Source organism: Canis lupus, chromosome 1 (genome assembly GCF_048164855.1).
Source record: "Canis lupus baileyi chromosome 1, mCanLup2.hap1, whole genome shotgun sequence".
Taxonomy (NCBI): domain Eukaryota; kingdom Metazoa; phylum Chordata; class Mammalia; order Carnivora; family Canidae; genus Canis; species Canis lupus.
Window position 1 is genome coordinate 28648857 of NC_132838.1, and position 14738 is coordinate 28663594.

The following is a 14738-nucleotide window of genomic DNA, read 5'->3' on the forward strand; positions in this document are numbered from 1 at the left end:
TATTAGAGTAGGGTTTTCCTTACACGTTAACTGATGCTCAATAAAAATTCTGAATTGGAATGAACTGAATAAGGTCACTACTACCATTTAAGTAATCATTGGAGGCCTTTTGACCAAGGTGCCTCCAATGCCTTGATAACAAATGGAAAATGAGGCCAAAAAAAAAGGAAAATGAGGCCAGAGTCAATTCCTGTAAATGCCTCAGGATTAAGAACAACCAAAAAAAGCCAACTAGGCTTTCCTAAATAATGCAACCCTTAAACTAGAATTAATCAAATAATTTCTCTGCTTTGTTTCCTTTTATTTTTTAAGATTTTATTTATTAGAGACAGAGAGAGAGAGAGAGAGGCAGAGGGAGAAGCAGGCTTCATGCAGGGAGCCCGACGTGGGACTTGATCCCAACGTGGGACTTGATCCCGGGTCTCCAGGATCATGCCCCCAGCTAAAGGCAGCACTAAGCCGCTGAGCCCCCGGGGCTGCCCTGTTTCCTGTCGTTTCTATAAAAACCTTATCCCAGGGGCACCTGGGTGGCTCAGTGGTTGAGCTTCTGCCTTGGACTCAGGGCATGGTCCCAGAGTCCCATCAAGTCCCACATCAGGCTCCTGAGAGGAGCCTGCTTCTCCCTTGCCTATGTGTCTGCCTCTTTCTCTGTGTCTCTCATGAATAAATAAAATATTAAAAAAAAAAAAAAAAAAAAAAACCTTGCCCCAGCTCCATTCCAGTGGAACACTCCTAACCACTTCCAGTTTGGAGCCGCCTGACTCAAACTAACATTTGATTTCAAATAAATTAAAAATTTTAATATGCCTCAATTTATCTTTCAACACTTCTAATTATAGTAGGCAAAACAAAACCCATATCTGTCCAAATAAAGTAATATATGTGTTCTTTTTGCCATCCCCAATTCTTTGACATATGTTCAATATTCAATATCAAAGTCAATTTTTCCAAAGGGAAAAAAGTTGTAACATTTAGAAATCACCTTTCCATCACAAAAACTGTGCTTAGCAGAGTTCAAAACAATATATGTGCTGATGAATTTTAGAAAAAATTAATACACTGATAAAATCACTCAATTATCAGAATTCATTAGGACCATGAATATGATCATCTTTTCAATGACTTTGGCTGTTTCTTTAAGAACAGAGAGAGGGATCCCTGGGTGGCTCAGCGGTTTCGCGCCTGCCTTTGGCCCAGGGCACGATCCTGGAGTCCCGGGATCGAGTCCCGCGTCGGGCTCCCGGAAGGAGCCTGTTTCTCCCTCTGCCTGTGTCTCTGCCTCTCTCTCTCTCTCTCTCTCATAAATAAATAAAAATAAATCTTAAAAAAAAAAAAAGAACAGAGAGAAGATTCTTCTAAAACTATTCATTTTTTACTGAAAATCACTTGGAAACTATACCACTAAAGAGGAAACATTTCTGATTTAATATCACTACTATTTTATACATGCTTTGAAAACTTAAAAATCCAAAACCACGTGTTTTCATTAAAAATACAGTTTGTCACAGAAAAAACTCAAAACCATTTAACCATTTATCTCCTGCTTCAATAATGTCATCGATTTCTTGGAGTGTACAAAGAATAAAACTGTACTGAATATGAGCCACCCACAAGACACACATCAAGAGCTATGACAGACACAAGGATAAACTCTGAGCTCAAGAAAGGGAGGCCATGAATGTAAATCTCAGAAAATCACCCATAGAATGTCTGACCTGGTGTACTATCAATTCCTAACCCAAGATTAATGAGCATGATTTATCCAGATAAGCCTAGATAAATCAATGTGCTGAGCTGCAAGATTAAGATGTCTTTCAGTAGTCTCTCCCTCTGTAAAGGTTCCCACCCTTGTGCAAGCCAGATTCAAACAACTTCCAAATCCTGTAGACCTCAACTCCTATAATTATCTCTTGAATCTATCTCCAAATCTAATGCTACCACCTTTGTCCTAAACAAATGATTCTCAAAGCAATCATCAACATACCATAGAGGGCTTGTTAAAACAGAAGCTGTGCCCCACTCTGAGTTTCTAACTCTGGAACAGGGCCAAGAATTATTTTGCTAATAAATTCTGAAGGGACGTTAATGGTATATGGGCCACATTTTGAGAACGCTGTCCTCATATATCCCCGTCTCTAGATTAGTATAATAATCTCCAAACTAATCTATGTATATTCACTCGTGTACCACCTTCAATCCAGTCTCTACTATGTAGAAGAGATTTTTTTAACTCCAATCTAATTATCACACCCACATTATCTTATTTCATGAACATATCATGCTTTTTACTGAAGCTTACAATATGAGTGATGAAGTTAATGCTACCAGCTATCACTTTATCATCTAGCCAACTGTGACAGGATTATTACAAGAACCCAAAAGGATTAACCCACGAAGTTGTTTGTTTTTGTTTTAACAACTGCAAATGGCAAGTGTCTGGGAGGTTCCTTAGAAAAAATGAAATTTCTTTTATTCTTCATCCCTACAAAATGTGGCCTTGAACCCCTACATAAGGAATGCTTATTAAGCCATCTCTCATCTTCAAACCCAGCCTTCTTTATTCTGTCTTGTGATGCTAGGGTTGCAGTCTCTAGGAAGTTCATTTCTTCGACAGCTGGCTCCCTTTTAGGATCAGCCAATGGGGAGATGCTAAAAGGAGACCAGAAGGCCAGGGGAGGGGGACGCCTGGGTGTCTCAGCGGTTGAGCATCTGCCTTTGGCTCAGGGTGTGATCCCAGAGTCCCTGGATAGGTTGAGCATCTGCCTTTGGCTCAGGGTGTGATCCCAGAGTCCCTGGATAGGGTCCTGCATCAGGCTCTCTACCTAGAGCCTGCTTCTCCTTCCTCTTCCTATGTCTCTGCCTCTCTCTCTGTGTCTCTCACAAATAAATACATAAAATCTTGGGGGGTGGGGGGGAGCAGGAGAGGAAGGCACATGCTCCTTTCCTATTTGCTTCTTGTCCAGCCCCCTTTGACCCTGCAATACTGCATGCTGCAATAACAGCAATTAGTACCAGTGAGGAGCTTGTCCAAAACTCCCAGAACCAGCTTCCATGTGTCCCTAGCCACATCCTTCAGACACCATGACCAGCCAACCAGCTAGTATTCCCTCTTCAAAAGGCTGAATCCCAGCTTCACAGGGTCCTTTCACCAATACCACTACCAGCCACGCAGTGTCCCTCTCCTCAGAGGTCTGAGTCCCCATTCACCAGTCCTTCTTCTGAACTTCAGAAGCAAAGCATAACCGTCTTATCACAGGTTTAAGTCCCAGTCCTCCAAGGGTCTAACCTCACCCATATGCTCCTCTAGAACTAGGTATGCTTCCTGAAGTTACCACCTCCTTGATAACCGGTGCAATTTCTATCTCCTAACAGGATCCTGACTGGTAACAGTGTAACACTAGAACAAGAAAGGAAAGGCCTTGATTACTACGGCTAAATGATGAGAGTACCAATGAAGAGCTAGATGCATTTCAGAGGAACAAGTCACAGGATAAGCAATGGCAGGAACAGAGGAGGTGCTAAGACAACTTGTGGAACACCTATGCTGTATAAAGAAAAAGGAATTTGTGCTCGCTTCAGCAGCACATATACTAAAAGGAATTCTGTAAAGTCAGAAGGGACATATTTGGTCTTCAGAGACTAAAAGTGAGATTAAAGCAGGCACAGGTCTATAGGACAGCTCCATAAACAATATAGTACTAAAGACAAGGTGGATTTCAATACAAATGTTAATTATATTAAGCCTTTAAACTTGGAGAAAATGAGTTTTGTGAATTATATTTCTATTATACCTAACTGAATTTAATTTTACCCCTTTGTGGCATAGTAAAAATCCAGGAGGGCATTTTAATCAACTATTTCTAGAGTAGGCTGAAGTTTGAAGACAAATATATTATTAGGAAAATTATAGAAATGGTCTGGTCAAACACTCTATGCTGAAAAGAAGATACGAATGTTCATGTTTTCTTTATATAGTGGCAAAGAAGAACTCTTTCTGCAGGTAAGACAGGAGATGCAGCTCTGATGCAGAGTCCTATAGGAATGTGAACTCTAAATCACTCTGGTTCCAGAGAACTGAACCACACATATTTGATTCATTTAGCAAGCTGTTTAATGGTAGATAAACTGAAGTACTGTATGAAGGGAAGTCTATGCATAACATCTCAATGTTTCCAAAATTCAAGAGATTTCCTGAGTATATAACATTAATTGCTACTGGCCTTCAGAAGTCCTAGATTTTTGTTATTGACTAAATTACCATCTCGGTACAATTTAGATTAACTGCATGTTACAAAGAATACTGGAAAAAACATTACAAAGAATATTGGAAAAAACATAGTTTTCAAAGTTTTCTTCAAATTGTTTTAAGCTAAATTATGAAATCAAAACTTTATAATTCTATTCATGGATAAAGAAATGATTTTATATACCTTTAAGGGTTAAAAACGATATCTTTTTAAATGTTACATAATATTATAGTCTTATGGGACACATAAGACTATATGGAACTAATCCTAGAATGACAATAATACTTAACATTTTTTAACATCCAAACAATGGAAATCAAAGTATTTTTTAGAAGTCACCTGTCGATGGCGAAATACAATAATCATCCTCGACAGACTGGCCATAGAGATCATCATCTTCAAAATCTAAAATAAAAACACAAGAGATAAATTCTTCCCAAGTTCTTTTTATATTCTTAGCTATTAACAAGAAAGCATCTAACTTCTCTCCAAATTAAATTAAATTGTACCTCAAAATTAAAGGCAACTTGGAATGTCTACTTTTCCAAAAAATTCTAAAAACTTTACCCACAAAGTAGGTACTTACCGACTTTCTATATTCATCAAGGCATATGTAGTTCTTCAGTTTTTAAGCTAGTTGGGTTTTATTAAAATTGTTCCAAGTTTTTATTGCATGTGATCAAAAAAGGATAGTACCAAAGACCACAAACTTGAATCCTCTCTCCAGTATTAAAATCTGAAATACGTCTTCCATTCATTTTTTTCAAGTGCCTTCTGTGACCAAAGCATTTATTTCCCATACAACGGACTAGTACAGGATATACGAGCAGATCATGAAAAGTTTTTCTTCGTGTTGAGCTAGTTAATTTCTACAAAAACCAACTTATCGGGGCACCTGGGTGGCTCAGTGGATGAGCGTCTGTCTTTGCTCAGGTCGTGATCCTGAGGTCCTGGGATGGAGTCCTGAATCAGGCTCCCAAAAGGAGCCTGCTTCTCTCTCTGCCTATGTCTCTGCCTCTGTGTCTCTCATGAATAAATTTTTAAAAAAAGAAAAGAAAACATCTTATCCTAAATTCTCTTACGCTCTCTGATCATGCTAGCTGGACTTTTTTTCCTACTGACTAGAATATGTAGTTTGCCCATATTTTCCTAAGGCTGTTTTTATTTTCCTCATTAAGGTTCCAACTCTATGTCATCTATTTGCATACGTCTTTCCCTGACCACTCTGGTAAAGAGACAAGCCCCGCTGCCACTTTTACTCTCTAGCACACTTCTCCAATTGATTGTCTTCGAAGCACTATATCTGCTTCATTCCATGAGACTATAAGGTCCTTCAGGAAAGCCTCTGTCTTAGCCAACTACCAGCCATGACTGGAACTAAATTAGTTCTCATTGTAGTATAAATTAATGAATGAGACCATTTAAAATGAAAATGCACAAGAAAGATAAATATATTTACATAAATGTATCTATTCTTTTGATAAATAGATTATGCCAGGGATTACTAGATGTATCTGAGGGACAACACTGAATGACAGGTGCATTCCAAGATTTCTATGAATCTAAAATCTAACAGGAAACATAGACACGAATGCAAGCAATTACAAAATTATATGACAAGTATTTGAGACATGAAAAACAGTGATTTGGGATTACACATATGAACATCAAAAACAGAACAGGGAGTGGGGTGGCTAGGGAAAGATTCTCTGGAATATAGTAGTTAAACAAATTCCAAAGGATAGTTTCTGTGGGTATTATATAGCAGGAACAGCATGTTCAAGGGCTGAGACCAAATATTTACAGCAAAGAGAAATTAGATAAATTTTACTACTGGATAAAAACATGTATGAATCGGGGATCCCTGGGTGGCTCAGCGGTTTGGTGCCTGCCTTTGGCCCGGGGCACGATCCTGGAGTCCCGGGATCGAGTCCCACGTCGGGCTCCCGGCATGGAGCCTGCTTCTCCCTCCTCCTGTGTCTCTGCCTCTCTCTCTCTCTCTCTATCTATCATAAATAAATAAATCTTTTACAAAAAAAATGTATGAATCAATAAATTATCGGATCACAATCCCAAGTAAACAATATATTAGCAAATAAATGGGGAGCCATTTACAAAATATTATTTTTAGATATTCATATGACAAGAAACATTTTTACTAAGCCAGCTTTTCAACTGAAATTGACCCTAACAGTACTACAGTATAAAAAGATGAAGAGAATTCATTCCTAATATCTTTGTAAAGAGGCTCTTTTCCTCAACAAAATTCCAGTATTTACTGCACATAAAGCATTGTACCAGCTACTGGAGGAAATGAACAATAGAGTAAAAATAACAATGAAGTATGGACTATGCCATACTTTTAAATTAGAAGCTAATTTAGTATTAGCTAAAGACAGTCATGTAAAGTACAAAAGTACTATCCAAATTACAGAGAACAAAGTGAAAGTTAAAAAGAGGAACCAATAGGTTTAAAGCACATACTCTCTCTAATAATGTCACATTACTTTTGAGAATTTTCAAATTATTATTCGAAAATAATAGAAAGGGGAAATATCAGCTGAGAAAAAAAAGAAACTGAATCCTTAAAATGAACAGAACTTCTATAAGCAGGAAATGGGAATGAACCTCCCATGCTATAGGAACAGCTCGTTTATGATGTCATCAATTGTTCCCAAGAAACATGAAAAAAGACAACCTGAACTGGGGCTGCCCAGTAAGATATTCAGCACTCTCTCCCACTGGCCAAGCACCTCTCCTCTAGGAAGACTTTCCTTCACATAGAAATTCTGCCTAAACTCCTCCAACCCACCCTGAATAAGGCTCACTTACATAACTCCCACTGCACCTTGGGAATACTTTCTGTAGCACGTCATACCGGAATCATCTGTCACTTGTATATTTCTCCCTTTAGATTCCCTCAAACATCTTACTATCAGTATCAGTCCCCATAGCTTAGAGCAGTACTCTAAGTCCCCAATTAATGTAGGCTGAGGAAATTATAAGTACTTATTTTTAAAAATGAGTAAGTTGCAATTAGGCCTATTCATATTTTTTATATCAAAACCTCAAAAATATCTTTCAGGCTAAAGTCATCTCTCAGGTAGCAGTGATCCACAAGACATGCTTACACACACTGCAACACTTAAAAGGGCCACCAACGTGAAGTGAACAACAGGAACCTAATGTGCCAGGCCAAGTAGATGACAGTCTCCAAATGTAGCACAGGTTGTTAGCCACTCCCTGCTAAGGTTGGGGTATACTGATGTTCTAGAATAATCGTCTGGCAGTGCCAATAACAACCACCAACATATTAAGCACACTTACACGATCTGCACTTTAAAAAGCAATAGGTCTTTACTCCCTTTTTGCACTCCTTCGTTTTTTGTTTATAATTTTAGTTTGCATGATACTTGGTGATGCCAATTATCTATTGCATAGAGATGATGCACTTCTCCTAAACTTTAGAATTCTAACTCCTAGAGAACATTCATATGTACATCTTTTATTTCATTTTTTAAAAATCAAGATGTTCCAGAGCCCCCTTGCTTCTAGTACTGCTTTTTTTTCCCCTCCACTCCAAAATACGTTTTAATTGAGCATTATCAACCAAGAACTGAGTATACACCTCAAGATCAACTAATCCACTTATTCACTTGACCTTTTTAATACCTATCTTTCTTATCATCTCCTAAGTCTCCAATTTAACTTGAAATCCATTGAAAATAAGTTGTCAGCTCAAGTCAGGTTCTGTACTAAGTATGCGTGAACAAACATGAACTATTTACCATGTATATCTAAGTTACAGCACAAGAGCTGAAGGTAAGCATGAAGTCAATCCGTCTTTTACAAATAAGCATCGTTTCACGGGCACTTTTGAAAGCGGGGTGGGAAGAGACTGCCTACAAGTAGGCAATTGTCTACCCGACCTGGGAGGAGACAATAGGAGGGAGAGATGATAATGCTTACGTGCATAAATACCAAGAGATCCCAACCTTCCTAAATGTCTTTTCCCATACGACGAGGTACCTCCCCGCCCTAAATAAATAAAATCAATACCAGAGGGCAGAAATCACGACTTAAAACAGTGCCATTCGCTGGCACTCGGACGTACTGTTATTTTCTCCAACCGAGCCTACTCTGAATTCCAGCCTGGCACCACTCACCAGAAACTCACAGATCCAAGTGCAAGCCAACGGGCGGGGAGTCCCAGCTGGAACCGCGAAAATGACGTCCCGGCACGACCCTGCCACTTACCTTCATCGTAGTTATAGCCTCGGACATTCCGATGCCGGGCCATGGCGGCGGAGAGGGCGTTCGCCACAGCTCCTCACAAAACACACGGCTTAAGTACTGATACCGCGCCGACTGCGACCTGGACAACACACACGCGCCATCTTGGCTTCCGGCAGGCCTCTGCGCCGAGCGCCTGCGCACGCGCGACCTCTTATCTGCGCACTGCACGGCGGCTCCCTGGGGGCGGGAGGGGGGCTCACCTCCCTGGGGCGCATGCGCACACATGCGCACGGAGACAGTCTTTCGACGAGGGCCTGCCCACAGATAGGTTGGCTGGCAGAAGGTTAAAAGGGGCGGGATCCCAGCGTCTACTGTTTGTCGATTTAGAGCAAAAGCTTGGAGCCGGGAGTCCTTGGCCTACGTCAGCGTCCCAGGTTATTTCCCGAATCTGGTTTCTGACAGTGAAGCTGACTGTGTGCTCCGTTGAAGCAGGAAACTTCTGTAACTTTCGTCTTTGAGACGGGCCCATAATAGGCGTTCACAAACGTGTGCAGATTTGGTTTAAGGATTAATTAGTCCGGGATCCCTGGGTGGCGCAGCGGTTTGGCGCCTGCCTTTGGCCCAGGGCACGATCCTGGAGACCTGGGATCGAGTCCCACGTTGGGCTCCCGGTGCATGGAGCCTGCTTCTCCCTCTGCCTGTGTCTCTGCCTCTCTCTCTCTCTCTGTGTGACTATCATAAATAAAAATAAAAATTTAAAAAATAAATAAATAAATAAGTAAAAATTAAAAAAAAAGAATTAATTAGTCCTAGATTTGGGGGGAGATGGGTATATATATATATATATATATATATATTTGGTTACATGGGTATATATGGTTTAACGGAGAACCTGGCTGCAAAAGATCACTATGCTTTCACGTATATGCTCCATCCTGCGTTACCGTGCCTGGTGAACAGCTGGGATACCCTGGGGATACAGACGATTATCATCAGCATCATGAAGAAGACTGAGCAGGGGCGCCTGAGCGCCTCGGTCGGTTAAGCCTCTGCCTTGGGCTCAGGTCATAACCGTAGTGTCCTGGGGTGGAGCCCACATTGGGCTCCCTGCTTAGGGGGAATCTGCCTCTCCCTCTCCTTCTACTATTCCTGCTGCTTGTGCTCTCTATGTCAAATAAATAAAATCTTAAAAAAAAATTCTATGCGTATTCATTGAACATTCATTCATTGAACATTGAAGCATGCGTAACATGCTTACAGTATTAAATACAGCTTTTTTTTAAACATAGTACTGGCTTTAGCTACCCTCATTTCTTAGAACACAAGTGGGGAAAAAATACGAAGTGGATGATGCCATGTAAAAAACCAACATCATTATTATACTGAACAAATCACATTTCAGTTTTAGCCTGTGTTTTCGAGATGGTGATACTTTACATCAAATTCTAGAAATGAATTGAAAGCTTACTCAACTTTGTTATACATAATAAAAAGATAATAATGATGCAAATGCAGTTCATATTTGTAAATGACTTGAAATATAATTTACACATGCATTTGACTGTGTCTGCCTGCCAGGTGATTGTTCTTAACTATTACTGATGTTTAATGTAGTTCCAAGACAAAATTATACACAAAAATAGTTGCTAATTTTATATAGCTCAAAGGTTTTCTTTATTTTACACTTTTAGATAATTTTTATGTTGTAGCCTGTTTCTTTGTAAAACGGAGATAGTATCTAACACACAGAGTGGTAAATAATAAATTATCCTTTTAAGAGGATGCTTTAAAATATTAGGCATTATCAAACTACAAATGGCAGCTTCCAGCCCACTGTAATTGTCAATTACAAGCTTCAGTGTAGCTCACTGAGGCATGAGGTGGATGAGTTATAAATTGACCACATAAACGATACTACAAAGCAATGAAGAAGAAAATATTGCTTCTGCCTGAGGAATAGTATATAATGTGCCTCTGGTTCATCAACAATACACTTTTTTTTAACATACTAAATATTTTTTAGAGCCATGACTGCATCTCAGTAGCAGAGCCTTCACTGACTTTCTCAGAAAGTTAGGGATTTTATTCTCTGCTCCCAGAACACTTTACTTGTGATTTTTATATCGTGGTTTGATGGAAAGTACCATAACTTTGGAGTCAGACAAACCTGGATTTCAGTGCCAGTTCTGACACTTTCTGTTAACTTCTTTGGGCTCAATTTATCTGTAAAATGGGTATATAAATATGTCTTCTGTTTTGTGAAAAATAAATGAAGTGAGGGATGTAAAAACAGTAGTTGTTACGTAATAAATTCTGTAAGAAAAGAAAAATTTCCTACCTTCTTTGGCTCTCTAACTCTAAGAGTTAAGCTGGCATAAGAGAGATGAACAGGAGATAAGTGTACAAGTTCAAATTTTTACACATACATGGGAGCTTTCCCAAGAGAATGAAGATCAGAAGAAATGACCAGAACAGGAAGCTTTTATACCTTTTAAGCAAAGAATCAACTTGTCAAGAATTGATAACGGGGTATGAGCTATGGGTAGGAAATTGTGGGGAAGTAACTAGGAAATGTAGGGACAAGGGGATATAAAACAAGTGGAAGATAAAGGCTATTTCAGTAAGTTTGTACAGATCCATTTCAGTATCAATTCAGTAAGTTTGTACAGTATCAATTCTCATGGGAAATTTTATGGCCTGTTTTAGATAAAAAAGAATAGGTCTGCTATTTCTGAAGTTCCTTCAGCTCAAAATAATCAGTATGCCAAAGTGGCATATTTTGGGGGTGAAAGACTCTGAACTCCTTCAATACTCAATAAACGCTAGTTCTCTACCCAACTAATTTGAAAGCTTTTTGTTCCTGCAGCACTTTGAATGTTTGCTGAATGAACTAATGAATTAAAAAAATAGAGACTCTAAGAAAGACAAATACCCACATGATTTCACTCATATATGGAATCTTAAAAAAAAAAACAAAGCAAATGTAATAAACAAAAAGCAGAATCAGACCTATAAATAGGGAGAACAATCTGATAGGTGCCAGAGGGGAATGGAGGATGGGCAAGTGGGTGAAACGGAATGGAACATCCAGGCTTCCAATTATGGATGAAAAGGTCACAAAAATAAATGATACAGCATAGGGAATATAGTTAGTGAGATTGTAATAGCATTGTATGGTGACAAATGGTAGCTACACTTATTGGGAGCACAGGATAATGTATACAAGTTGAATCATTGTGTTGTGCACCTGAAACTAATGCAATATAGTATGTCAACTACACTCAAAATAATTTCTTAAAAATGATACAATCTCTTGGTATATTTAACAAATGCCACAAATAACTATACAAACAATTCATTTTTATATCAACTCGTAAAAAAGTTATAAATGAAAGTAGCATAAATACATTACTGAAAAGCTTTTAACACCTTTATTGAGGAATCCTTGACAAACAATAAACTACAGATAAGTATAGAATTCGATACATTTTGACATATGTATTTACCAATAAACCCATTATCCAAACAAGATAATGAACATGTCCAGATTCCCAAAAGTTTCCTCAATACCTTTATAACCTCTCCCCTGCCACTCTTTGCCTCCTCACCTTGGTCCTGCAGCAACAGATCACCTCTATGTCATTATTAGTTTGTAGTTTCTAACATTTTATACAGAGGAGATCACATAGTATGTATTCTTTTTTTATAGGTCTTTTATAGGTCACTCAGCATAGTAATTTTGAGATTCATCAGTATAGGTGCTTTAATCAATCGTTCAGTCCTTTTTATTGCAAAGGGGAATTCCATTGTGTAGGTAGACCATTTGTTTTTCCATTCACCTACTGATAGCTATTTGGGTCATTGTCAATTTTGGCTACTATGAATAGGGCTACTAATATTATCCATGTACAACTCTTTGTATGGACAAAAACTGTTTTCTCCTAGATAAATACCTCGGAGTAGAATGGCTGGCTGATATGACAGGTTATCTCTAGCTTTTTAAGAAACTGCCAAACTGTTTTCTCAAGTGGTTGTAACATTTTATGTTCCCACCATCTGTGCAGCTACATTTTCTCCACATCCTAGCCATCACTTGTTATGGTCTGAAGATGTTGGGCTTGACATTTCTATATTCTCTTTGGTGAAGTGCCTGTTTGAATCTTTTTGTCCATTTTTTAAAGATTTTATTTATTTATTCATGAGACACAGAGATAGAGGCAGAGACATAGGGAGAGGGAGAAGCAGGCTCCCTGCAGGGAGCCTGATGAGGGACTCCATCTCGGGACTCTGGACTCCCGGATCACACTCTGAGCCCAAGGCAGACGCTCAACCGCTGAGCCACCCAGGTGTCCCTCTTTTTGTCTATTTTTAATGAGGTGTTTGTTTTCTTATTTTCTACTTAAGAAAGTTGTTTGTATATTCTGGATACAATTACTTTATCTGATGCAATTCGTGAATATTTCTCCCAGGGTGTAACTGGTCTTTTCAATCTCTTAATGGTGTCTTTTAAATAGCAGAAGTTTTTAGGTTTGATTCAATTCATTTTTTTCAAATAATAGATTATTTTAAAATATGGATAATGTATCCAAGAAATGTTTGCCTAAACCAAAGTCACAGAAATCTCTTCTTAATTTTTAAAAAAGTTTAACAGTATGGAGTTCTACATTTAGATTTTTTATCCATTTTCAGCTGATTTTTATTTATGGTGTAAGGTTTGAATCAAATTTCATTTTTACATATGTATTCAACTGTTCCAGCACAATTATTGAAAAGAAGGTCCTTTTTACACTTAATTTCACCTGCATCTTTGTCAAAAGTCAGTAGTCCATATATGTGTGATCTATTTCTAGATTCTACACTCAATTGATCTAGCTTGACACCAATAACATGTTGTCATGATTATTGGATCTTCAAAAATCTTACAATGAAGTGATGTTAATCCTCCAACTTTCTTCTTCTTTTTCAAAGTTTTCTTAACTAGTCTAAGTCATTGGCATTTCTGTAGGAGTTTTTATTTTTTATTTTTTTAAGATTTTATTTATTTATTTATTCATGAGAGACAGAGAGAGAGGCAGAGACACAGGCAGAGGGAGAAGCAGGCTCCATGCAGGGAGCCTGATGCGGGACTCGATCCTGGGACTCGATCCCGGGACTCTAGGATCACGCCCTGGGTCAAAGACAGGAGCCCAACCGCTGAGCCACCCAGAGGTCCCCTCTATATGAGTTTTTAAATGAGGTAATCAGTTACTACAAACATTTCTGCTGAGAGTTTGACTGGTATTTTACTGAATCTACAGATAAATATGGGGAAAATTGTTATTAACATTACTACAAATACATACTCTTCCAACACATGACATCAGATGTCTCTCCACTTACATAAGATGTTTAATTTCCCTAAATAATGCTTGCCAGCATGTAGTGACTAGTCTTACACAACTTTTGATAATTTAATACTAATTATTCTACGTATTTTTATTTTATTGTACATAATAATTTTTAAATTTTCAAGGTAAAGGTACATAATTACATTATTTCAAATTAGTAAGTTAATTAGTGCCATAGACACTCCAAAAAGTGTACTTGTATATGATAGGAACAAAGTAAAAAAATAAAAATTAAAAATAAATTACATTAGCATAGAAAATATCATCAAATACCTATGATAAGTACAAAGAAATATGTAGAAAGCCTAAACTGAAACTAGAAAACATTGCTCAGAATAATAAAGAAAATCACATTAGATGGAGAAATATAGCATGTCATGTTAACTGAGAGGGATGTCAAATCCCCCCAAGTGAATTTATATCCAATATTACACTGGTTGGAACCTAGCAGTTCTTTGGTGGAAACTGACAATCAGTTTCTGTAATTTAAGCAGAGCTGCAAAGATTCTGGAATCGTCAAGACAATCTCAAAAAAGAATGTCCTTCTAGGGGCATCTGGATGGTCTGATCAGGTAAGCACCTGACTGGGTTCCTGATCAGATCATGAGATCAAGCCCCTTGCCCTGAGTTGGGCTCCACGCTCAGCATGGGGTCTTCTTGAGATTCTCTTTCCTCCTCCTTCTTCACCTCCCACTCATGCTCCGTCTCTCTAAAATAAATAAATCTTTAAATAAATTTTTTTAAAAATCTAAAATAAATTAAAAAAAAAAAAAAAAAAAAGGTGGGCAGCCCGGGTGGTTAGCGCCACCTTCAGCCCAAGGTGTCATCCTGGAGACCAGGGATAGAGTCCCACATCAGGCTCCCTGCA

At 38.4% G+C, this 14738-nt stretch overlaps 1 protein-coding gene across 4 annotated transcripts in view; it reads right to left on the minus strand.

The window, feature by feature from the left end:
• The window catches only part of HBS1L (HBS1 like translational GTPase), an 87027-nt gene extending 78320 nt beyond the window's left edge, over window positions 1-8707 (minus strand). For 2 of the 4 annotated variants that reach the window (XM_072824396.1, XM_072824380.1), the window contains exons 1-2: window positions 8505-8688; window positions 4587-4652 (exon numbers count right to left, since the gene is read on the minus strand). In XM_072824396.1, coding sequence (XP_072680497.1) covers window positions 4587-4652; window positions 8505-8547 — 109 coding nt within the window. In that variant the 5' untranslated portion in view covers window positions 8548-8688. Of the gene's footprint in view, window positions 1-4586; window positions 4653-8504 lie in introns of all 4 variants that reach the window. The other 2 variants (XM_072824371.1, XM_072824386.1) reach the window with 2 other exon arrangements.
• Between the last annotated feature and the right edge of the window lie 6031 nt (window positions 8708-14738).